Source organism: Lagopus leucura, unplaced genomic scaffold (genome assembly GCF_019238085.1).
Source record: "Lagopus leucura isolate 7727_CA_CO unplaced genomic scaffold, USGS_WTPT01 Super-Scaffold_100015, whole genome shotgun sequence".
In the NCBI taxonomy this organism is placed as follows: domain Eukaryota; kingdom Metazoa; phylum Chordata; class Aves; order Galliformes; family Phasianidae; genus Lagopus; species Lagopus leucura.
Window position 1 is genome coordinate 5710172 of NW_024962269.1, and position 26776 is coordinate 5736947.

A 26776-nucleotide genomic window follows, 5' to 3' on the forward strand; every position below is an offset into this window, starting at 1 on the left:
AAAAATATTGGGTAGAGAGAGATTATATTTTAGAAAAGCACAGCAGGTTGTTACTGCCTTTTATGCACAGTGGTGTTTTTTCTACTACTTTTAAATGAGACACTTGTTCCTGAACAATCAGCCCTTTCTCTGCAGTAAGATGCCTGTGATAAAAATGATTGTATTATTTTCAGTCACAGACAGGAGGCAAAGCTTTTAACTACTGCAACCTACTGTCCCTTTTAAAACCATTTAAAGATGGCAGGCGTGTTAAACACAGTGGATTGTTGGTAAAAGTTACCCGTGTGCATCCAAAAGTGGCAGAATATGGACTAAGGTGCAACCTCAATCTGTGCTGTAATAAAGTAGCTGTTCATCTGTGGTCAGAGATCGTCATGAAAGACCTTGAGTTCCTTCACTTTATTTTGCAGAAAGGCCATCAGACAGCTTTGCATCATCTAACTCTATCAATCAAGGACCTCAACCACTGCTTTCTGCTGAAAGCTTTCCTGTTTGGCTCTGTTTTTCACAGACAGCTCAATAACTTGTCTGTGGAGCTGTGATAAATGTACCATGTGCTTCTAAACTGTCTCTTTAACACTGAACTGAATTTCAACTTGTAATGCTTGTGACTAATTGTTTTCATCAGAAACATTTTGTTTCTGCTATCCAATAGTCTCTGATTATCTCATGTTTTCATTTATTCTCAAGGAATGGTAACACTTGAAAGTTGACTTTCATATAATTGACTACTAGAAATCTAGATTTGATTAAAACAAATTCATATGAATGTGAAATATCAATTTCTAACACTTATTTTTTTACAAATTATGTTTCAAGTCTATTTTTAATTATGAATTTTCTTTTTTCTGATTGTGAGCTAGTCATTAGTGAAATATCCTTGTGTTTTTGTCACCATATATAAAATGGGGCTGATATCACAAAACCTTGTGCTATTTGGGCACAATTGCCTGTTTTTGCTGAGAAGGCCCAAAATAGAGCTATTATGGCAAATGAATAACTTCTCAGTCTGAAAGAAGGTGGTTCTTTCTAATCAGGTTGTAGGTCAATGGCAGGGCAGGGTAAGAAAACTCACGTTGCAGCTGTCTGCAAATGAGCTGCACTTCTGATACAATATAAAACGGACTTCAAGGTTGGTAAAGGTTAAAGAATGGATATGAGGACAATTGCATAGAATATGGGGAGGCAGAAGAGTTTTCATATATAGATACAAACTTTACAAGTATTTCTGTAGCTCACGCATTTTTAGCATTTTATCTTTTGGCCTTAAAATCTTAAAAAACAAACAAACAAACAAACAAACCCAAACTGAGAAAGTATTTTGATTTTTGACTAACAGAAACCATATAAAATGTGTTGCTGGGAACGAAGATAAACTGTGAAATAAAACTAGATTGCAATATGTTTAATTGCTATAAAAAAGTTGAAGTTCTACTTAAAAAATAACCAGTTTATGCAAATTACAAAACTGCAATACGCGGTCAGCATCAAGGCAACTCATAATCTTCTCATGGAAAAAATGGCTTGTGAAAATACATTGTAATAGAATTTAAAAGCCACAGAATGCAAAATCTGTTCTGGGACATACAAATGTAGGTCCTCTGGAGCGTAATTGTGCTCAAGATTAGCAACTAAGACTACAATTTGGATCAAGATTAGATCAAACATGCGCAAATGAAACATTAATTTTCTTATTTTCTCTGTAGCAGTTTTAGTAGAAAAAGAAAGAAGATAAGGCATGTTAATTGCTCTTGGGAATACGTTATTTCTGGTTAAGAAGAATAAATATTGTACAGTCTGGAAAGCATGTTGATTTTTAGCGGACAGTACTAATTTACATTTTCCTCATTTAGAGTTCAGAAGTAACAGTAAAAATGCATCCTTTGGGTTTGTGAAGTAAACAATACAGATATAGAGACAATTCTCATTTTCTATGACATAGATGTGCAGTACCAAAAGTAAAATTCTTTGTGGGTTGGCATTGTGCTGCATGAAAAGGAGGGCAAAGGAAGGAAAATTGCAGCTTACCTTGAGTTAACTGTTGTCACAATTGCACAAGGCCAGGGGGTACATTAGGGCACAGCTAGGAGATTCGGTTAACAAATTCACTGTGAAAGACCTGCTTGGGATGATTTTCTATGAGAAATATTTGCCTATTTGCTGTTATTGTGTTACCAGTTGAATACAGTAACATTTTTGACTTCTACTTCCCATAGTGAAGTCCCAGAGATCCACTCTGTAGGGTGCATTTTTGGCTCCTGGCTCTCAAATAGCATATGTGAGAGAAAGCTGCTGTGCAAAGCAAAATGGAATTTCTGCTTACAGGTGATACCATTTGCCAGAGCTATGTAGCTATGGAGCTCCTCCTCTCTCTTGAAAAAAAATATTTTCAGATATGGTTTAAGAAATGCATCTCAGGGCTGTGAATCTAATTCCAGACTGCACTGCTCTGCCTCCAGTTGTTTTACCAGTAAACAGCATAAACCTATGTGATGTATGTAATGGAATATTCACTTTGTTGGGCAGAAGCTTCTGCTGGTGCATATAGCCTCTAGGGACTCATCAAGTATGAATTTTTTGCAAACAACTCTTCATTGGCTTTCAGAATGACTTGTGCTTCCATGACTATTAAATAGAGCAGTCTGGATAGAGGGATTTTTGTTTGTTTGTCCTTTTATGATATTTCCCAAAGATCCCAGGGTTATTCTTTTTTTTTTTTTTTTTTAAGAGAGGTATGATGTTGGAATACCAAGGCACTCGTCAGTAGGATGAGGAAACAGCATGGAAGTAGTTAAAGTTGGTTTGACAGTGGTTGTCCACTATAGAACTCATGTCAGTTGTAAACCAGAGTGAATGTAATATTTTTAAGGAAGTCTAGCAGACTCTCTGGAATACACATGTTATTTTGTGGCAGAAAAGCAATCAAGCAAACCTAAATACTTTTCCTGATGCCCTGGATGCAGTAAGATTTTTTTTTTTCCTTATGTAGTCTGCTGCTGCCTTAAATACATGAAGCAAAGGTACAAGGAGATTTTTTAAAGCAACTTTTATAATCTAATATATTTATAATCAAATTTTATTTCAATTGCATACAGGCTGGAAGTACAGGAGCTGATTAGTGTTACTGGTTCCCTAAATGAATGCAGTAAGATTTAAAAGCTGAGTTCACTAACAATGAGTTTAATTGGTATCTGCACACAATACTGAAGTCCAAGAATTGCATTCTGGACACACACACATGGTTCAGTGAAAAAATGGGATAGATTATGTAGAGACAGTGTTTAATTCTCCTTGCAAAGTCTTTACAAGTGCAAAGGGAGGACATGTGGTCAAGACAATCCCTTGTGCTGGATACCCTAGCTATTGGCTGCTACAAGGTCTTTAAAGGCAGTGATAAATTTGAGGATAGTCATCTGACTTGCCTTAATCAGCACTGATTAAAAAGATCTAAATGGCTCCTGGCAGCCCCTGGATCAGATGGATGCAGATTCTCTCTCCCTAGTGGTATGCCACTCACCACTGTGGAGGTAAATTTCATCTATAAATGTCAGGTGTTGCATTTCAGTCAAAAGTTGCACAGCGGCACTCAGATGAGCTGATAGACTGTGGGAGTATAAGAAGAATGTAAATAACTCTGCAAATATTACAAAGTTATTACATACATTGATTGTATGGCCTTTTGGGGAGGTCACGTTCCTTTCCGTTGACTCTGTCTCTGAAAATATATGGCTAAAATAGAGCTTAAAGAAAGGCAAGAAAAATTATAAGGTTTCTTTATAAATGTAATTTTAAAAGCTGGTTGATTTAAAGAGAATATAAATATTTTTAAAAGTCACAGAAGTATATGGAATTTCAAATGTTTTGACAAATATAAAGAGCATGCCAAGAGCATGTAGACGTTCAGCTAAACTGAAAGGTTGGAGGAAATCTTAAAATGATTGGAGGAAAATCTTCATGATATATAATGCCTCCCTTTCTCCTATTAAATGAGGCAGCAGTTTTTCTCCATCTCTGTTCAGTGTTGAAAGGTTCTAAGTTCTTAAATACCAGCCACTATGTAAGTTAAATACTACTTATGCACAGTAATACAGAACTGAACAGGCCACAGTTACTTTTCTGTAGAATTTTAATGTAGACTCTAGACTTCTGTATCTAAGGAGCATTCTTTTGAAAAGTAATTTACAGCAACTTTTAAGACATAAGTCCTAAGAGTTTTGTAGCTCCTGTATTTTATCCATAGACAAATACTTAGATATCGGGATAACCAAGCAGTTATTTTCCCTTGCTGATCAGATCTCAAAACATCTTCCAGAATGGTATTTAGAAGCTTAATATGAAGCTGCTAATTAATGGAGGACAAACACAAAGATGTAGAAGTATTGCTGCAAATTCAAGCAAGTAGCTGGAGCATAGCTGACTAAGGAAATAGCAATCTGTGCAGCTCAGACCCAAATGGGGTAGTGATCCTAGGCCTTTTGTAGAGTGGAAACTAATGATGGATATTTAATTCTAGTATTGTGTTCTATCTTCTTCGCGAGTCATCTGCTTTGTAACTCTTTCTGACTAGCACGGTTTACGAAGTGGTCAGGAGAAAATCATTGTTGGCCTTACATACTTTAGGCCTCTCTTTTACCCCCTAAATAAAAAATTTAAATGGAATAAAACTGAATATATCTTATAACGGATTTTTGCTGACTCATATTACGGGAGGTACTATCAAACTTATGCCTCTTCTAAGTACATCCACCAAACGGGAATTGTATACATATGAAGAGAATAGACCTCATAGGAAATGTTAGTAAGGTATTATACTTTGTGGCTAAAGGCAATCTAGATGAAGCAGTAAAATAATTGCTGTAGCGGGGATTACAATGTTGTATTACACCTCTCTGTAAGTATCATTTTAATTTTTTATGGTGTAGATTATCTGGAAGTTTATTTTATATACTGCGTAGCACTTAAATGTCACTGGATATGAAACCCTTATGCAGGAAGCTCATTAGTTGAGCTGTCTGCGTCTGTATATCTGCCATCAGCATCTGGTGAGAGGACTGCTGCTGACCCTGCCAGACTCGGGTCATGAGGTCAGCAGGTCTCATTTATTATTCAAAATTGCTTTCTGACCTTTTATCAGCTAGGTCAAAGTATGCTGCATTCTCCTTGGTTGAATTTTATAGTGAAATCAGTATCATGTGCAGATAATATAATTACCAATTCATGTGAATCTCATCCCTCTCTCTCCTAAAATGTACTCACTTTGAGACTGATGAAGTTCATTTAGTTACCTGTACAAATGCACATATGCTTCAAGAGCACGTGTATACCTTGTCATAACACATGTAGCTTTGCATCTAAATTCGTCCTTCAAATTGTGCATCTGGTTTCCACTATGGTGGTACTGAAACAGCTGAAAGCAGAGCTCTGTTGCTCACAGATAATCTCTCATTTTTATCACTGCCATTCTTTTAGGTTACTTTCCAGCGTTTTTTATTTCAATATACATATTCACTGTATTCTTCAGTAGAAACTGTACCTCCGATTTCAGTTGCACATATGTTTATCCACTGACAACGGGAGTACTAAGAGAACTGTAAAGCAAGAAACATGAATAAAAATGAAGAGGGATTTCCTGGAGATTTTAGTAGACTTTGGAAGGAAAAACAGTGACAGCCCCAAATAGTTTTAAAATATCTCCTGATTACAGATGCAGTACAGATGCAGAAAATCACTGGTAGGCATGATTTCCCTGCTCAAGCAGAACTAAGATTGTCTCTAGTGAAATAAATGAAGAACCAATTATTCAAAATTTTCATTTTGTAGTGAATAGGTAGGAAGCATAAATAATATCCAAATAAGAAAAAATATTTTGAAGTTTTACTGGTCTAAACTTGGAGGAGAAAATTAGCCAAAATTAGCTTAACAAGCCATGCTACAGTATGGAAAATTGGAAACCATATATGTCAGATTGATTCCTAAAGGGAGCTGTGCAGTATAGCATTATTCCTGTGGAATGATTTCATCCTTTTTAAAAGAAGGTGTCAAAGGTCACATTGGTTCTTGCCCTTGAAGCAGATGATATGAGATGTCAGTGTGTGTTTTCTGACACTGCATATGATGAATAACCTTGACATAGTAATAAACAAATAACCTATATTAACGTTTATAAGCACAGTGAAGTATTAATGTAATATATAATACTTTGACAATGTACTGTGAATATACAGCTTTCATAGAAATGAATTTCCTCTAGCAATACTGTAGTAAATCTAAAGTTAGTTAAAAATTGCTGTAAACTACATATTCTTGAAGTATCATAATTGATACATACCTGAAATGTGGCCAACCCAGTTTAGAGGATAGGGGTAAGAGAAGTACTTTCAACACTGGGTTAAGAATATGTAGAATACCTGAACCTCTGTATTCAGAGAGAGTCTTACATTGTTGTGAAGAGTTTTTGTCTTCTAAATATCTTGCGGTCAATTGTCTTTGTAGGTGCAGCTCTATCATAAATCAGTATTCAATGAAATTATGAGCTGCTCTCTTGCAGTGAAGAAAAACGACTGCATACAAGTATGAATTCAAAGCATACATTACAGCTGGTTGGAACAAGGGGTTTTCTAGTAAGAATGGGGAGCTAGGAGATTTGTTGTTCTGGAAAGAATTATAACATGACGTAATAGTCCTTTTGATCAAATTATTTACCTTTAAAAGCAGTTTTGTATCTGTTACAGCTCTCTTGATGTGGTTTGTTGGTTTGTTTGTTCACTGAAAATTAAGTAAAGCTAATGCGTGATACTGAAATGCAGGCTAACTTTCTAGGCTGTTTCTAGGTCCCGTGCAGGACATTTTGAATTACAGCATTTCACTCATTCATCAGTAATATCTGTATCTTGCAAGTATTTTTTTCTGTGTATCATTTTCATTTGCTTTAGCTGTATAGCTGTGTACCACACTCCCAAACAGGTAAGCTGTTTCTAGTATAAACAAACTATTAATGTTAGTTTTCTTTCTGAATCTTTCAGAGAAGTCACCAAGTACTATCGCCTGTGAGGTCACTCCAGGTTCTACTACCACTTTTATTATGCCGTGTACAGCCGTGCTGCAATGAATATTCACACTATGTCACAGAGTCTGAGAAATGCCTTCACTTGTGAAACATCCTAGCACATATACTGGTGTACTTTACAACGTGAAAAAAGGCATTTGTCATTCTTTTGTCTGTATTATGAATGTTGCATGTCCGTGAAATATACTTTGTGGGATGTGTATATGCAAGAGAGGTCGAGAGCAAATTTCATAGGATTAAATGAAAAGAAAAATACATAGAAGACATAAAAGTAGGTTAATGAAAAGGTTTTATTTCATATTTTAGCAAATGGTTATCTGCTCACAAATTTTCATGCCTTCCTGGGGATCCATCATTGTTCCTATAATTACATATTGTGTAAATCTTCAGGTGAACTGTACATATTGCTTTTTTTTCTTGTCTAATCTTTGTCATAGACATATTTTTCATGCATGCACATGCTTTTAAAGAAAAAAATGTGTTCTCTCATTGTGGGTTTTTTGGATCTTCAACGAGCTGTGTTTAGTATTATACATCTGTTTCCCGTAAAGAGATGACAGAGGGTAAATTAGTTGGAACTGCAGTGTGAATTATTTCATTTAAGGATAGCGAGATAGCTGGGCAGTGTTTACCATAGTGGAACAATTCCCAATTCAAAACTCATCTTAAACACATCATTAGTAATCTTTCCAGTCATGATCGGTTTCTGTGAATAGCTAACATGAGCTATTGCTGGTGTTTCCATAAGATACTGTTACGTCATCTTTTAAAGGAACATGATTTACGTATAAAGAGCTTTGCTGATTGGGCTAGAACAGGCAGGAATTAATACAAAAAAACAATCAAACAAAAAGTAAACTAACAAAAATAGTAAGAAAATGGATAGATGGGTCTTTACATAAAGCATTAAGTGAAGCTGGACTTCTTAAATACTGAAATGTAAAGGAAATGGCATGTATAAACATCCAGTAGAGTTCATAGTGCCAGTGAAGCCATAAAATAACATCTGCTTTTTAGATGTCATTGTAAGAATAAAAAAAATAAGATGAGGAAAGTAACCCCTATTCATTTGCACTCAATAGCTTTCCTCATGGACTAAGACAAAACAAGTGCTTGTTTCCCAAAAACCCCTTTGCACCTTTCTTTAGCTCTGAATAATGGAGCGATTCCCTTGAAGTAAAACGTGAAGTGGTGGTTGGAACTAAAAGTGTCAGATAAACAGAGATAAAGTGTTTGATAATAATATAATATGGTAATACCACTGTGAACCCAAATGTGTAAATTTGAATTTAACTCTCCACATTGATAGAATTCCTTTAAATTGTTCTTTATCCTATGTCTATGTCCTGTTTCCAGCTGGGACAGCGTTGATTTTTTTCATAGTGTCTGATATAATGCTATGTTTTGCCTTTAGGGGAAAAAACATTGTCGATAATGCACCAGTGTTTTTTGGTGGTTGCTGAGCAGTGCTGCAAAGACCAAGGACGTTTCAGTTTTTGAGTTTCTCTTACAAGGAAGGGGCTGAGAGAGACGAGAGATGGGGTCTGAAAATGTAGAAATGTAAAGTGGAGCTCTCTCGGCAGAGCAAGGCATTTCTCTTCTGTAAAAAGCATCAGGCCTTGGGAGCAGTCTGTAGCTAGAAGTTCACCTGCGTTTGTCATTTACCCGTGAATTTGGTTGTGCAAAGACTGAAATGTCCAAGAGCCTCAGTGGACTCTTGCATTTAACTAATCATCATTGAAACTGGGCATATAGCTGTGCTACTGCTGTGTATTCTCAAATTTTTGGACTAAGAAAACTGAAGCTTTCTTTCAGATTTGGGTCTTGATTTCACTATATCTAGGAAAGGATTAGAAGGAATCTAGAGGGCCAGTTATATTCTGGTGATGGCAAGCTCTTCTGAACATAATTATGGAAAGTTGTTTTACGCACTGTATCTGTTCTTCTCTTTTTTACGTACCCAGAAGAATTGGGGTACATAAAAAGCACTACTTGCTTGGCCAAATTCAGGTTGTAATTAAACAACGAGATGGGGGCTCTCGTTAAAGTGCATCTAGATAACACAGGTGTGAACTCAGTACCCCGAGCATTTTGTGATTCACTTTATGAGAACTATCTGTTCTCTGTTAGTAATGCTACAGTCATTGCACTGTGTCTTTGAAAACTGCAATCAAGGTCCTGCTGCACATTTGTACCTTTTTTTTGTGCAAGAGCCCTTTTGGCTTTTCCACTTCACTCATCTTACAAGCTGGTGTGCAACCTTTAGAGCTCTCCTGAACAGGCAGTTTTGTTTCCTGAAATACTAAATTTGTTTTTATCCTTCAATATGTAGAGGGATATATGTGACTGTCCCTAGATTCACCTCTGACTCTGTAGATCAGCTGAAAGCATATAGGAGCAGAAACAAATTAACGAGTAAAAGAGGGAAGAGTAACAGGATTTACAATTTGGAACAGGTAGGGCACTTCCACATGGAATTTCTTGTTGATAGCTGGATCATTTCCAAATAGGCAGCGTATGCTTACCTTTAAAACACAGGAACGTGCATAAATAAGTATCACTATGGAAGAATTAGGTTTCAGAAAACCTAAATATATTTCCAGTATTTTGAGTTTTATATACAGACTCCTGCTGGTGTTAATGCAGGAGCTGAAAATCACTTGAGCAACAAAACAGCCACTTTTAGAACCAGAAAATCAGAGGTTGCATGAAATGATATATTTGTTTTATTTAAGAGACAAAGATAGTTTCTTTACTGAGCACGTTTCCACAATGGAGCCAATTTGATTTAACATTTTCTATGATAACTGCTTCTTTTTTTTTAATGTTGATTTTAAGTTCAAGAGAGAGAAGTTCTCACTGTATAGACCCTAAGGGAATCCTTTGATTTCAGAATTAACAAGAAACTAATTATCAGACATGAATGAAAAATCAGACTATAAACACTGACTTGGCTAACATGATAAGAGGTTACCATGAACATAATGTAACTTCACTAACTTTCACCATTTTATGGCCAGCCTCTAGCTACAGCATGTGTTTCTTTTCTGAAAGTCCAAGCAAACACACAAACGCACGTAGGAAAGAAAAGAAAAAAGAAAACAGAAGAATAGCATTCCTGAAGAATAATAAGGGCTCAAAAACTGGAGAGACTGAATACTTGGGAAAAAAAAAAAAAGAGCTAGGAAGAGCTCGTATTCGTGTAAGTCGTCAGCTCTTCATCTCCCTGTGAAACTTAACTGCAGTAAGAGCATAGTCTTGTACCGTGTTTCACGTATCAACAGAAAGATCATCTGCGTTTTTAGAACAGTGCTTTTCAGTTCTTCACGTGTGGTTTCACACAGCCTCTGAACCACAGTGATACTGGAAGTCACCTTCTTAGATGCCTTTGTCCTTGCCAGTGTCCATAGTGTCTTTTTTACCTATTTATTACCCATCTCAAAGCAGAGGATCCAGGCCCTTATTTCCACTTACGGATATTCTTGCTGATGGTTGAAGTATGAAGACAAACACGTGCAAATGGTGTTAAGATGCAGTATTAGAGAGAGGTTCTCTTTTACCCACTCTTTCACCATTACTTGGCTGTCCTCTCATTTCTCTAGAGCTTGAAGTGAAAGGATCTGTTTTCCAAATTTATGTCTCTTGTAGCTGATAGTGATGGTGAAAATTCATTATTAATATAATTAATTTACAGATCAGCAATGTCCAAATTTTGTTCTCAATTGCATCACAAATGTAACTCTATTTGAATTAATTTAGAGTCATGCTTCTGTAACAGAGGCCAGAATCATTGTCCTCTTATGCAAAACAAGTTTCCAACAATACGAGAAAAGGGACGGTTAATTGGAGCAGTTTTTGTTTGGGAACAAGCACAAAGTAATACAAATGTGTCAGATGCTAGTTTGCTGCCCTAAACACCAGTTCACTGCAAAATTTAAGCATGTAACTGAAAATCATTAATTAAATCTTGTGCAGCCAGGAATCATGCATAATGTAACAGCTACTGCAAAATGTCCACTCCTGCTCATTGACATTTTCTTCTTGCTTCTACAGAGATGAGGAGCCAGTATGTGAAGTAGTCCCTCTTAAGATTTTGATTTTACGTTGTTGGAGAATGTCCCGTTGTGTATTTGTAGGATAATGCAGAATGATTACATATGTGGATTTTTGCTTTTATAGTATTAAGTCTAATCACTGAAAAAATACCTTGGCAAATATTTCCTACACTGCATTGCATGACTACATATGCATACCTCAAAATTTTTTAGACTGGATGGAAAATAAGTGGCCTAATGCACCAAGCCCTTAGGTAATAATACTATAACATGGCTGTGTGTGTGAAATAGCTACTTCTCAATTGAACATGAAATTCCATATGAAAAGCAGAATTTCTGTATCTTTCTTCTATTTTTATGACAAGGATTTTAGTAAACAGTCCACTATGAACAGCAGTGTTATTTTTGTAGTGCCATCATGTTCGTGGTGAGAATATAGGTTCCTACAGCAGCGTGGCTAATGTTCAAGAAGACAACTTGTTTAAAGGACAGAAGAGAAAGCAAGCGGTGTTCACAAATTAAAAATTGCACAGCAGTTTCACTACAAAACCAACTACTACTCATACAGAAGTATCCAATTAATCCATTACTCTTTAGAAGAGGAATCCCTACATATCCAGGTACAATCCTTGCCAAATATCTGGACACAATCATAGGCTTTTAGGATTACAAGTAACATAATAACGGATAATGACCAAAATTAAGCACACCAATACAGAATGCTTGGGTTAACTGGGCCTGCCATGTGCACTTTAAGGCAGCAGTCTGTTAGGTTTAAAGTGAGATTAAGGAGTTGTGTAACCTACAATTGTGCCGTTTTTCATTAAAGAAATAAGATGATTGGGCTCAGTAGGGCCCTTCCTTATATTTACCTCTGTTTAATTGGATTGGGAACTGCTTAAACATCTTTGAGTTGGAGCTTAGAAGAAGATGATCCCAGCTGTTTTTCAAAGCTTAAGACAGCAGGCAGACAACATGATCATGTCAAGACTCATACTAAAGCCTTAATCCTACTTTTTCATCAACTAGCACTACAGCTGAGTCTTTAACCTCCTAAGTACTAAATGTGCTTTGTATCTCTCACAGTACATTTGCTGTGAAATGTTACTGTCCAATAATATTAATTTTGTTTCCTTTCTGACAGGGACTTTAAAAAATACCCTCTGTCTACCTGAGTTTGGAGAGCTACAGTGTAAGCTTATGTTTTTAGTCTTTTTAAAAATATAAGCCTGCTCCTATTGAAGTCTGTTGTTCTCTGTGGAGGTGAGGAATTACATCGACCCATATCTCACTGTTATACTGTAAAACGCAGCGTACTGGTAACTGTTATTCACAGTACGTGTGTTACCAGCTTGAATATAATTTTATTTTCAATAGGAAATAAATGGCAACAGCTTTAGATTTTTTCCGGTCTTTTTTTTCTTACCAACTTTTAGCATGACCAAAAGAAATTTTATAGATTCCTACCCTCAAAACTTGCACACTAGAATGTTATTTAGCTTGATAATCCTCAAGTTGAGTAAAGATTAAATGTTCTAATGAGTTTTCCCTGCTTTTGTTAATAGTGTTCTGTGTAATGCCATAATCCTCTTCCCTCTTCTCTTTCTTTTGATTTTTTTTCTTTTTTTTTTCTTTTTGCTTTTTTCTTTTATTATTTTTTCTTTTTTTTTTCCTCTTTCTTTTTTTCTTTTTCTTTTTCTTTCCCCCCCCCCCCCCCCCTTTTTCTTTGTCAGGTAGTGCTCCTATTTGTCCTAGTGACACAGGGCTGCCAGCAGGAAAGCAAGCGTAGTTAATGCTCAGCTGCTCAAACCAGTCAAGCAAGCTAGCAAGTCCCAGCTGTGCTACTTGATGTTTTTTGATTGCACCTAGTCCTCAATCTGTGAACTGTTTTCTGGACTTAGATTCATCAAGCTCTGCCGCTTTAAAAACTCATGCAGGCAGGCATCCTAGGATATGCCATTATAAGCTGCTGCCAGGGGATCTTCTAGGAGATAAATGGAATCTGTGTGAAGTAAATTAGTGTGAACCAGTCAATCTGTGTGTCAGCCTCAAGCCACATCCATGGGTAACTAGCTTGCTGACTGAAAAGTCTGCTGTCTTTTGCCAATCAGAGGTCTCAGCCACCAGGAAGCAGTCCTATACAACATTAGTTTCTTGGAATAATGCCTGTTTGACCAGTTTGTGAAACTCTTCAGTATACAATACTGTACTGCCTGAGTTTACTTACTGCTTACAATTGAACTGAAAATCTTTTAAAGTCAGATAACGTTTTAACAGTAGGGAGCATCACAGAAATGTCCTGGAAATAAGTACTTCCACTTTCATACAGCAGCCATTCAGCAGCTTCATGCTGTGCTGAGTTGGCTTTACCTCCCTATCAGTAATGCATCTTCAAGGCCATAATGCAAAATAATAACAATAATCTGGACAGAAGAGGTTAATAAAGATTCTCTGTATATTTTTTTCCCTGTGGATTAAGCCTTTTGGAAAGCTTTGATCAAGAGACAGAAAGGATATGCAAGTGATAAGATCCACATTATGCAGAGGGATATGTGAGTGTCATAAAGTGCTGCACATTGTTGTTTCGTTTTGGTTTTTGAAAGAAAATTGAAGAAATCAACAACTAGAATTCTTGTGTGTAAAAGAAGTAATTAAAAGCATTTTACAGTTGAATACCAAAAAAATCTATCTTCATGAAAAAAACTAGCAGTAATGTAATTTTAAAAATCTGAAGTATGGATTTCCCGATTTGTTTGTTGTTTTTGGAGAAGACATTGATGTACTGATAGGCAGTTATATCTACAGTATGGACTATCCAATACCATTGTTCTAATATGCTTCATATTTTTTAGAAATACAGACAGGATAGGAGATGACATTTATTTAGTAACTACCAGAACTGCAGTGAGGCCTTCTTTCCTAATTCCTATAAGAAAAAAATGTATTTAATAATTAAAAAAAAGAGGTGCTAATAATGATAATCAACTGATTAAACGACTCAGTCCTACATCATGTTTTGTCAAAAAGACATGTGGGCTTTCTGGCTAAAGAGGATGTGGAGAAGAAAAAGCAGTATGTAGTGGTAGAAGAGTTAAGGATGGCTCGAGGTTACATTTTCCTTTTCATAATCCTCCTAAGTTTTACAGAAGCATATGCTCTGAGCTTTGCAATAAACGCTTTGTGGGATTTTATGGGAAATAATTTTATTTCTTGTAGCAGAACCCACTGAGACAAATTTAACTAGTTGGGTATTTTATTATATACAGTACATAGAATACATGGGCACATTCTGGTGTAAATCATAACTAAGATGGAGACAACTGCTTTAAAATTGAATGAATGTTTCATTGCACTAATGAAACAAAAATGGATGTCCTTTGAGAATGTAATTTGTTACACAGTGCCATATTTTAGTTGCGAGAAGAAGGGAAGTCCCTCCGGGTGAATAAAACTGCAAGGTATATTGGGGAAAAAATCACTGAAAATTTTCGTTTTCCTGTCTGGGGTAATTCTGTCCTCATAGTTATAGAGAGGGGTGGAAAATAGAGTTTCTAGTGTGTTTTTGTTTTGTTTGTGTGTTTTAATTTAAAATCTAGAAAAATCTTAAAACAGATTTTAGACTTTTTCTAAGAGATAAGTTATTTGGTTGCAATTCAAGAAGGGAGTGGAATGAACTTCATTTGCACACAGAGTGCAGCAGTTGGCTCCTGCTCCTCTGGGTGCGTGGTTCATATTTTTGCAGAATGAGCTGTGCATGTAATACACGTCAGTGTTTGGACCTGTTACTGCATTTAATGCAAGGATTTAAATTACTTTAGCTTCCAATGTGACTAGCTCCATGCTGGGTTATTTCAGAAACTGTTCCAGCTAGCTCTTGTGTGATGCTACATTCACTTTAGAATTACACATTTTGCAGGGTTCCTTTCCTAATCTCTATTTTTAAAATTTAAATATAATGGAGACTTAGAGAGTGTGGCATTCAAACATCAGAAAATGGCATGCCATCAGCAATTAGGTGTTGACTAAATAAGTCAGTAGAATGCTTTCTTTATTTCTTGTTTGTTTATTTTTAATGGGACTAAAGACTATGAAAGGACCAACAACTGATGTCCTTCATCCCTCGAGTGAATTAGTGGTTATATGGCCTGAGAAATGATTTGGGAAAAAACACCAAAGTTGAATTCAATTTGGAAAGCAAGGTTTCTGGGTGGACTTGGGTTAGTTTGCATACAGACAGGATGGGAGGTAAGAGCAAGGCAACAGTTTTTCAGAAAACGATCTGGATACCAACTGAGAATGATTCAACAGTGTTCACACTGTGGCAACAAAGGCAAACCCCATAGCAGGCTCTGTGAACAGGAGTATCACCTGCAAAAGCTGTGAGGTCATCTGTGTGCTCTATTCAGCATTGGTAACACCTAGGCGACAGCCCCAGGCTGCTGCTACACTGCTCCATTGCACTGCTCTCATCCCACTGTAAGGGAAGGTGCTCCTTGCAGTCTGGAGTTGATTCATTATTTTCTTGCTTCTAGCTGATTGTAGTAAGTACTGCTACTATTTCACCTGCTATTTCACCATACTATTTCACATGAGTACCTTTTGCATTTTTTGTATTAGTGAAATAATTATTTCCTTTTAGGTTAGCATCAAAATACACGGAAAAAAAACAATGTAGCCCACTAATCCTTAGCTATTGAAAGAGGAAGCAACAAAGGACTGTTAATCACAGATGTCATGGAGATGCACAGCGCTCGTGCACCTTTTCTCATACCAGAGCTGGGGGGTTGACATGAAGCTATCAGGATCTTATCCGAACAGACAAAAGGAGATGCTTCCCTATGTGTACAACATAGAGCCTCCCATGTTAAACAAGTCAGGATGTAGGGTGCAAAAATTTTAGACGTTTAAGGGAAGAGTGGGAAAAATTTGTGGAACAGAAATATAAAACAAAACAAATAATAAAAGAAGACTAGTTTTGGAACCTGAGTTTCAGTTTGAAGTTTTGGAGACATTTCTGATGAAGTTTTACTAAGAAACGTCCTTTCAAAAATGGTACCCTAAGCATTTCCCAGCTGTCAGCCCAGCTCCTTGGGTGTAATATGGTAACTGTAGGCCTAGGGCATCCTGGAACTGCCATTGCAGCATTGCAGCAGAGTTGGTTTAAAGCCCTTTGGAAATGAATACTTATCAACAGTTTGTTTTTTGTTTTTAATAATTTTATATATTATTTTTAATAATTTGTCTTCAAATTATTAATCCCTCTGATGAATACACAAAGCATCTTATTAGAAAGAAATGTTTATTTGTTGATTCACCTGTGTTCTGCAAGCTTTCTCCAATATGTCTGCCCTATGCAAGTTGGTATAAAGAACAGGTTTCCTGGAGTTTGGTATGTGATAGTTCATTTCTGAGTGGAACAAGGCTTTCAGGGCTTCAAACATAACATGAAGAAATAAGGTAGTGATTGGCTGTTGCCATGATTGGTACAAATTCACAAAGAAGAGCTTATCATTTTGCAGCACTCTCACATAAAGGCCATTCTTTCATAGACTTATCACAGATGAGTCCATTATATTTTTATGGAAATAATTTGTTTGGGTTTCTTTTTTGCATTTGAAATATTTGGAAACTGTTTACATGAATGTTTCATTGAGCACTGTGATAGCATTCATTTGCTATTCTAAATTTTACACCTATTTTGCCTGTCTTTTTCTTTTTAGTGCTAGAACATAAGACAATCAAGTTCAGTAAACAATTCTTAAGAGCTTATTAATATGTATCAGGAAAAAATTATTGCAGTTCTCAGGACTGATTCCGTACAAGGAAGATATACCTCATTTTAACATGCTGTTTGATGTCATTTGACTCCATGAAATTTCTCCTTTTACTTTACTTAACAAGAGTAATTTCTATTATCTATGTAGCAACTTAAATTACATTTTACTGAGCTAAAAAATAATTGGGGTCATTTTATCAGAAATGGCTGATGCTTAACTTTTTTCTCTGACTTGCAGATTTGGAGCTTATTTACACTCTAGATATTTACATCACTTGAGCTACACAAATTATCTTTCAAATGGAATCAAAAGTAATGTTAGGATTCATTTAAACCCAGTATAGGACAGGGTATCCTCAGAACGAGCAAAGATTGTACTGTCAATGGTTCCATTAGTTCTGAAATTCCACCAATGTCCTGGGCATGAGAAATTCAGAACTATCTTTCCACTACTGACATTTGAGCATAGAATTCTATAACACAGTAAAGTAGATATCTATTTAAATGGAATTTTAAAAACTTTTTTTTTCAAAAATTATATAATGCTTTTTTTAACTTTCATGCTTTATTTGGGCCACACTGTTCTTTTCTTATTTTTAACTTCTCAATTCCCTTTGTTCTTCCATCTTCTATGATATTTTTAAGGTACTTTCCTCTTCAAATTGAGCATGTAACTTGATGTTTAAAAAAAAAAAAAGAAAAAGAGACCTGGAGGCATCTGCCTAAATCCCTTTCTTTCTCACTACACTGTTATGTAACATCATAAACTAGGGTACTGTGAAGTGTATCTGCCTGAGTTCTATGTAGGAAGATATGCATACACTGGGGTAAGTGACAAGGTTAAGATACATTCCCTCACTTGCACAAGTCGCCCTAGCCTGATTTTCTGAAAGGTCCTCTTGCCAGCCTCATTTTCACCTAATGACCACCATTCTCCAGCAGCTCGTTCTACTTTAGCTATAGCTAATTGAGTTTTGCTTTTCTGTCTCTGCAAAAGCCCTTTCCATCTCTGTTTTCTGCTTCCTTTTAAACTCTTCCTGTAACTCCTTTCCTACCTGCCATCAGTGAAAGTTTCATCATTGTTTTCCATCACATCAGGTTATATCAGCTCTGCTCCTGATCCCTTTTTCTCATCTCACTTCTGTCCTTCTTGGGCTTCTATAACTCCATCTTCTCTGGTATCTCCCATCACTTCATAGTGTCCTGATGTCATCTATGTCAGCTGTCATCTCATCATTACCAGTTCTCAGCCTATCTGGCATTTCTTCTGGCATTAGAACAAAGAACTAAATCAGATCTCTTCGTTATCTCTTCCAAGCCTTCCCACTACTTTCTGATTTAGAGCTATCTGCTCCTTATACCTCCAAGTCGTGTTTAACTGAAAGCTCTTTCCACAACCCTACATCAGTATTTTAACAGACCCCTCTATTATGTCACTTTTGCGTGTTTGGCCCAGACCTGAGGCAAAGCCTTTACTCTGTTAACCTTTTAGACACATTTTTGTCAATCTTGGTGCATGTTCCGCATGTATCTCAGCTGAGAGATATGATTTCATGTCTGGTTGTGGGGATGCCTAGAAAACTGTGCACCCAGTAGCCCTGCTTTAAGCATTTCAATTCTTTTAGTTAACAGAATGAGCTGAACTGAATCAAAAATGTGTTATATATGATAATGAGTTTATACTGTTTGGTCCGTCCCCATCAAAGATCTGTTTCAGAGGTGTATATTTTGCTTCAGCACCGCATTACACATTAAATTAAACACCAAGCCAGTTTTTCATTGTTGTTGTTCCACTGGAATCCCCTTATCTTAACTAAGCTCAAATTATGTCGCTTCTTATAAGTAGACCCAAGAGAAACTCAGAGTCATTTACTGAATGAAAACATTATTCACAGTTGATCCTGAAGCTGGGAGGTTTCCATTTCAAAAGGCTGATTCTGAATTTTTGGTCAGTGTTAGTTTTTTAGAGAGGTGATTTTATGATTTTTCCTTCTCTCTAGAGGTGCTGCTGTATGCTTTGTTTTCGCCCTTTTACCACAAAGTTCTCTGGTGGAAATTTTCTTATTGCTCTGCTTCAGAAGAGTTCTGTCTTATAAATTCATGCTGCTGTAATGGCTCAATCTATCACTCAGCACAACAGAGCTGAGTACTTGATAGAATGAACTGTTTTAGAAAAAGTGTTGTAATAAATTGGGAACAAAAGAAATGTCTAAATATAATATGCAAACTCGTGGTTTCCAGTTTTTGTTTTTGAAGTGGGAATGCCAGCTTTCAGATAGTATGGAAAATTGTTTAGATGTTGTAAAAATCCGAGGAAAACACAAAAATCTTTGAAGACATTTTTTTCCTGCACATCATAGTTTTTCATGGAAAAGAACATATTTATTGTAAGTTATTCTTCAGTGTCGGTTTTCCTAATGCAGGTTGTATTGTCAACACTTCCATGGCAGAGTTATGAACTAATATTCTTCCTTATGTGGAGAGGTTGACCACTGATCCAAGTCCACTGTCATTTCTTGTAATGTTAGAAATGTAACCTGTGTTCCTGCTATTCCTAGGCAGTTTGTATGCTGTGTACTTACCATCTCTGGCAGCTATTCTTAGCAAAATCTACTTTTTAACTTTTTTTAATTTGCTTTTTTTTTTTTTTCCAGATGAAATGTACAGAGTCATAGATTTTATTATTTTATTATATTGTAATGTTGCATTTTCAAGGATCTGCCTCCACAGTCATGCTGAAGCATGACTGATTCACATGGATTCTGGGTAAATGTCGGAGTTGAGAATTATGGGAAGTTTTGATGACCTGGAGTCAATAGCTGCAAACCAAAGGAATGTACAAAATAACGAAGTGGAATATGTGTATTTTGACATCTTCCTATCTGAACAGTACACTGAGGCTTTTTTAATTCACTCAAATTTTTGGAAAATTTAAATGGGTTCTGAAATTAATTGTTCAGCAAATATTCATCTGATAAAAAAAAAAATCCATCAAATGCAAAAAGGGAATAAATTTCTTGTTTTGAATACAGGACAAAACTGGAATTGTAGCCATTGTGATCCTCATCCACGTGGTCTAGCTTGAAGTCTAGGATTTTGCTTACTTTTAAAGATATTAGAAAAAATGTCTTTCTTAATGCCAGTCACCACTGTTTCCTTAAGAAATGAGAGTTTCAAGGGCACTGAATATTTGAGATTTAGTCCTTAGTCTGCTTTTCTGTAATGTAGCTCCGGGTTCATAAAAGCAGAAGTGAAAGAAATGAACACTGTCAAGAGAAATACCCCTAAGCTTTTCAGGAAAACCTATGTGGAATTTGTTTGAAAGCTAAGAAGGCTACAGGTTGTATATTGACAAATAATTATTTCCATGAAAATATTTCCCTACTCAAAAATGAAAATATTTTTTGCAATTAATGAAAAGAATCAAATTTGACCATCTCTAAACTGCATTTCCACCTGTATCCTACTGCATGTTGAGTTACAACTGATTTTATTGCACGTTCTAGCTTGGTATATTCAACATATTTTCATCTTAACGTATTTTTTTCTTCCTACTGATTGTCTCCAGCCATTACTAAACCAGCTAACTAGTCTTTGATATTGTATACTGCATTCTTTCATGAAACAGGATAGCACTTTTTATGGTTATGAGATTATGTTCTTATTTTAGGATTGAGCCAGTGCCTCAAACTTCTCCCCAGATGAATTCTTGTCTATAGACTTTTCAACAGTGTTATGGCTGCCTATAAGTACTTTGAGTTTGGGTTTTATTTCAGTCTATCACTTGTATTTATAAAATACATCTTCAACATTGAATGGTCTGCAGAATATCAGGAAGTTTTTGTTTCTAAATATAAATTACGTCTCTCCCTCTCTGTTTTTATTCTTTATTGCTCCAGTTAGTGTGCTGAAGCATGACAAGAGCTCAAACTCGGCAAACTTCCAAGACGCAGAGGGTGCACCTGACAGATGTGTCTTAGAAGAATCTGAGAATCCAGGTGAGAACCATTTCAAGGCAGTTACCGAGTATCATGTGATAAATCTGACACAGCTTTTGGGTGGGTAAAATAGGCACACTGTAATGCTGTTTCCTTTTTAGCAGCTGCAGTGTCAAATTAACGGTCACCTCTAGGGGTCACAGTGTTATCCTTTCCTCTTTCATCAAGAATTCAGGTCTTAGAAAGGATAAGGTCTTTATGACCAAAAAGAAAGCTGACACAACTAGTTCATTATAATTAGTTTTGGACTACACTTCTTATTTAATATATATGCGATGTCTGACCCTTTGAAGGTAGAATGAGGTTATGAAAAATTAGAAGCACTGTATATGCTGCAGTTAAACTTAGCAGTGGACATTCAAATACTGTATCTCTGGAGGAAAGCAAATTGGTAGTTTTAAATAGCTTGATTCTTTTCTCTAAATCAGTTCACAACCATTATTTCATTTTAATGACTCTTAACATTGATTCAGTTAAATACAAGAACATCCATAAAGTGCATTATTTTTGGTGTCTAAAAGATTTATCTTCATGTACTATCATTATCTTCCTAGTTATGGAATATCTAAGAAATTCATTAAATGAAACCCAAGGGGAAACAAGTATGAAGTACATCCAATCACAGCTGATTAAAACATTCTATGCAACTAAATATTAAAATCTTACAGTCTATGGGCTTGATCCACATACACCATATATGAAACCTGCACATAGTACTCATTAACGAAAGAGTTAAACATCTTTCTTCACTCAGTATTTTCCTCCCCTGCTTTATCTGGTTTCTGTGTACCCTCTTGCATCTTTGTGTGCTGATCCGTGTATCATATTTTTGATTCATCGTCTCTGTGGCCTGTCAGCTTAGTTAAGAGATTTCCAAATCTTGCAGCCTGTGCTGACAGGGGGCAGCTGCCAACAGTCCCCTGATCCTTCCCCAAGGAACACTGCTGAGATTTAATTTTCAGTCAAAGGGTGCAGTCTGAAATCCATGTCAGGTCCCCTAAGTCATCTCAGAACCCAGAAAGGACCCCTGTCTGGGGGATTATATTTCAGCACACTCCACTCCTCCAAGATTCCTTGGGAGTTCAACTGCCGTCATATACCTGATTTGAACTACATTCCTTTTTCATCTTTTCCACAGAAATGAACACAAGTATACGTTAGAATAATTGAAACCAATGAATTGTAAATTCGTATTCATTTTAAAGCCACGTTGTCTTGAACTCACTGCTGTACAGCAGAAGGCAGTATGAGATTTAGAAATATGTAATCTACTTGGGAAGGAAAGCCATGTAATTTCTTTGCCATGACCACCTCAAGCTGTTTCTGGTGCATGGTGCATCCTTCAGAAACCATCTGTACAATGGTTTCTACAACGATTCTGTGTGAAAGTGTGCGTTGCCCAAGATCTGTTCCAAGGTCTGTTCTGAGGTGAAAAAGAATTTCAGCAATGTGATGTGAAAGTGTTGAGGTGAGAATTAATGTACATTAAAGATAACATTAATTTGAACCTTAATTTAAATTATTATGCGTAGCAAAGTGCACACATTTGGATGGGAACTTGAATACCAATTCTACATTCTGCATGTCTATGTGAAGTAATGGAAAAGATAAAAAGCTATCAGGAGGTGAATGTTGGCTAGCAAAAATACATGTTGATAAAGCATCTAAACTTAAAAACTGAGTTCCGTGCAGTCCATCTGACATCATTAAACTGGTAATAAACAATGAATTACTCTGGCTTTTGTTTCTGTCCATTCCTGCATTTTAAGACATCTTGTCTTATAGGTCTGAAAACCTCAGGAGATTTCACTACTGGTCTCACTGCTTTCCACTGAGAATTTGTGGCTTGGTTGTCATGGAGACATCGTATTTCTCCAAGAATTGCTCATATTGATCCGTGGACAGGCGTAAATGGCCAGGCGAATGTGAGGAGTAAAGGGGGTTGGGCAGTACTATAAAATGACCAGAGGTTATGGGTCGGAAATAAGCTCATAGCAAACACTTAGGTAAAGAGAAAGAAACAGTTTCATTTTGTTTCAGGATTTCGTTTTTGCACTTTATGCCATTGTCTTCTTTCACTATAGACTGAAAGAAACTTGTTAGTCACTTGTCATGTCAGATCTTTGGTGCTTGTCCTGACACAGCTGTCAGCCTTCCAGCTCTGTGCAGTTCAGGGACACACAACAAAGAGCCAGGAACATGAATTATTTATTGCTCCTTGTGCGGATGAAATTCTGTGATAAGAAATTAAGACACTTCTGACCGAAGTGCTTGTTTGAAAGGAGAGATTTGATAACAGACTACATTCACTTAAAACTTACTACTTACTTTTAGTAGCAAACATTGAAACAATAATATGGCATTCAGTTGGGTAAGATTTTCTCTAGTGTTTCTCAGGTGTTTTGACTTTGAAATGGATCTTGGTATTTAAGAGTGCCTGGAAGGTTGGCATTTGATTTGGTGAAACCTGTGAATTTAGCTTTCTCTCATATTCAGTGTCAGGACAACTGACAATCATTTATAAACTTTAACTAAAGAGCTGTCATTATGTTTGTTTTGCAGACTCTGTTGCATTTAGAATATGTTATTATATGTGCAAAAGTGATGTTAAGAAATATCTTCACTTTATTATCTCTTCTGACGAGGAAAAGATGAAAGTATAACAGCATACCAGAAAGGAACTACAAATATTTCTAGACATGGTTCCTTGTTGCATCTCCTACCAGCATCAGTGAGGCTGGAGTACATAGCCATTAGTAGACATATCTGTTTACTGTGCTTTCTACCGGTGAAAAGTGCAGCCTCTAACCTTGACATAAGAGTGAAAGTTATTTTCAAAGCGATCTAAATTTTCTAAATCACATAAAGAGTACTCTGCTTATTTTACTTTCACACTCTTTATATTCCTGTACACGTTCTTACTGCTCCAGAGATAGGCCTCCAGCAGTCATGGAAAAAAAGGCCTATACTCAGATGGCAGGAATCCATCTGACTAACCAAGACCCCAATCTGAGATTTACCTGTGATTTCTTGTATTCAGTGTGTGATCCAAGCTACACTTAGGTAGGAAATGAAACCCCTCAACCTGCACTTTTCTCTTGGATAATTCACAGCAAACACTTTTCATGTGTGATGGACACAGGTAAATGTCAGACTGCAGTTTCTTGTCTAAGTGAAATAGATTTTAGTTTCTCCCTTTGTGTGCCTACAAGCTGCCATTATCTGTGATAGTGGCTCACGTCTATTTAGCCCTCACACAGAGGAGATACTGGGCTACTCTCTCAAATGCCTAATAGTAGGTTTATCACTGCCATTTTCCCTACATGCTGAGGACTACTTCTGTTTGATATGCAAAGCCTTGGCTTTTCAAACTCTTCTCTGGCCTTGAACATAATAATCAAATAGGAATTGCAACAGAATTTTGTAGAACTTTTAATCACATTGAACTGCTGCAAAGAATTCACTGCACCTTAGAATGGTTCGTCAGTAGAAATAAATATTCATAGCATTGTTTTCCATTTCAGCAGTCATTTTTTCTGCTCTTACAGAAACCGAGAAAGAATCTGAAGCTGATCAAACTTAGATGTCTGAGTTCTATGAGCTATTCACCCAAATATTCTTATGTAAACAGTGATGGAAAATTCACAGCCCTAGAAGGCAGATAATCCTATTCGTAGGGCATTGCTTAAGAGTGAAGGGTATTGAAAGTGCTCTGAATTTTGTCAGTCTGAATCTGAGAGGAACATAGCAGGAGTTTACACAATTGCAGATGTTTTAGTTTTCATATGTGCTGCAGTCCCATTAAAGAAGCTTCTGCAAGCATAGCACTCATGAGATTAAAAAAACAGATTTGAGTGGAAGTCAGAAGGAACAATATAGGCACAGATGCCCCTTACCTCTTTTTTCCCCCAACAGAGATATTGCAGTAGATCAAGCAATAGGTTGTAGCTTTCTTTGGTAATGGAGGAAAATTCAGCTTGATTAAGCAAAACAAAGCAACAACTGAAAGCTGTAGATTGGAATTAAATTTTTTTCTATCTTTTGGATGAAAACCATGTAAACAGTAAGAATGTATGTGTGGCCTTCAGTAGGCAGGAAGTTTGACTGAGTCAGCTGGTCCCTTCTGCAGCTCGTGATTGCTCTCTGTGATATCTTCACTGCAATAACATCGTAGATATTAATTTTTTCCTTCTTCTTTCAGGACAGAATGTGATTCTGATCATATGACAGATAACAGTGAAAATACAAACAGTTTTCACAGTCTGCCATAGTTGCATGTCCTAGGTAGACCTTGACACAGAGATGGGAGAGATCTTTGACTGCTCCCAAAGTACAATCTTTTAGAGGCTGAACTGCAGGAAATAGAAATGAAAATGTGAAGATATAACAAGATCAGATACTAATTAGCTGAGTATGAAATGCTAGTGTCTGGAGATAATTGCAGAAATTAGGCCCATAAGAATTTCACTGTATTGAATGTGTTGCTGTGTCCCATCATCATTCAGCATTGCTAGTATTTGTTTGTTTGGTTTGGTTTGACCTTGTAAATGAAACTGTAAAACCAGAAGATTATATAGTTGACAACAGGAAAATGTGTCTCTCTTTATGTCTAAGACATAGATAGGCAGATAGATGACAGACAATAGGACAAACTGAGGAGATAGCCATTAGGCTGGGAAAGAACAGCGTGTTTCATGTACTCATAAAGAGTGCTGAATGTATATAAGCAGTGCTTCTAATTTAAGTAATACTTTAAATTCAGGTTGTAAATACATAAATATATATGAATTAAATGGGAGAAAGTCATGAAGCTAAAAACTGATGACTGAGATTACTCCTTACAAATTTAGCTATTAATGCCTTATTAATAAAGCTGCTTACTACTACTGTTTACAGCTAACACTGGATTGTTTCTGTTGAAATATATATATATATAATTTGAAAATGCTTTTTCCATAGGAAATGCAAATCCTCTATTAGATATAAACTGAAATTATTTTTTGTGTTTCTATTAGAAAGTGTTTCATTCAAAACGAAAAGGTGAAGAAGACGAGAGGAGGACTGTTTCACAGAAAAACTCTGAGGAAGGCTATGCATTCTCTTAAGCTACTTTGGATTCCATATTTCCTCATGTAAATTGCAATTATGATGTGAAAAGAATAGAAATCTTCTGGATGTCGATTTCTTGGTTTTTTAACACCACTGTGCTGATGCTGAGTCTTAATTTCATTACAAAAATATAGATTCTAAATCTACAAAAAGATTTTCAAATAACTTTTTTCTTTTTTTTTTTTTTTTTAACAAAATATGTTTCTTTCTTTTCCAGATGACATGAAGGCACATCCCTGGATATCTAAGGTGTGCTCCTGTAAGGTGTGTTAGAAGACCCCACTTAGCTGAAGGAATACGAAGATGCACAAGAGCAGCCAAGACATAAGATAAAGGTGGAATGGACATGGAGTGGCTTACTGTGGTTATTATTTTATACCTTCATTTTCAGAAGAAATATCTTCCATAATGTCAGCTGCTCTCTGCTGATTTACTGAATTCAATTCACACTTCTCTCACTAATAGATTTACAGTTATTCAATTTAATTTGATATTTTCTAACATAGAAAATACTGAGTCCTTATTTTAGATGTTTTTCATTAGCTACAGCAGTGATTCCAAGTACTGATTGACTGTAAACTTGCTTCAGTTTGATTATTCTTTTGAATGCAACTAATTTAAATAATCAAACTTATTTTTTTCTCTCCTTTCTTCTCACTTTTATTGCCAATAGCATTTTGACACTAATAGAAAGCATTTGGCTAATTTGAAAAAATAGAGATTTTTTTTTATTATTATTTAAATGAAAATGCACTGGAATATTTAGAAACAA

The 26776-nt window shown here is 36.2% G+C and overlaps 1 protein-coding gene across 1 annotated transcript in view; it reads left to right on the forward strand.

Annotated features, from left to right (window-relative positions):
• Window positions 1–26473, forward strand: part of WDR72 (WD repeat domain 72) — a 96717-nt gene extending 70244 nt beyond the window's left edge. The window contains exons 19-20 of the mRNA XM_042876035.1: window positions 20797–20895; window positions 26222–26473. Coding sequence (XP_042731969.1) covers window positions 20797–20895; window positions 26222–26277 — 155 coding nt within the window. The 3' untranslated portion in view covers window positions 26278–26473. The remainder of the gene's footprint in view (window positions 1–20796; window positions 20896–26221) is intronic.
• Window positions 26474–26776: the final 303 nt, after the last annotated feature.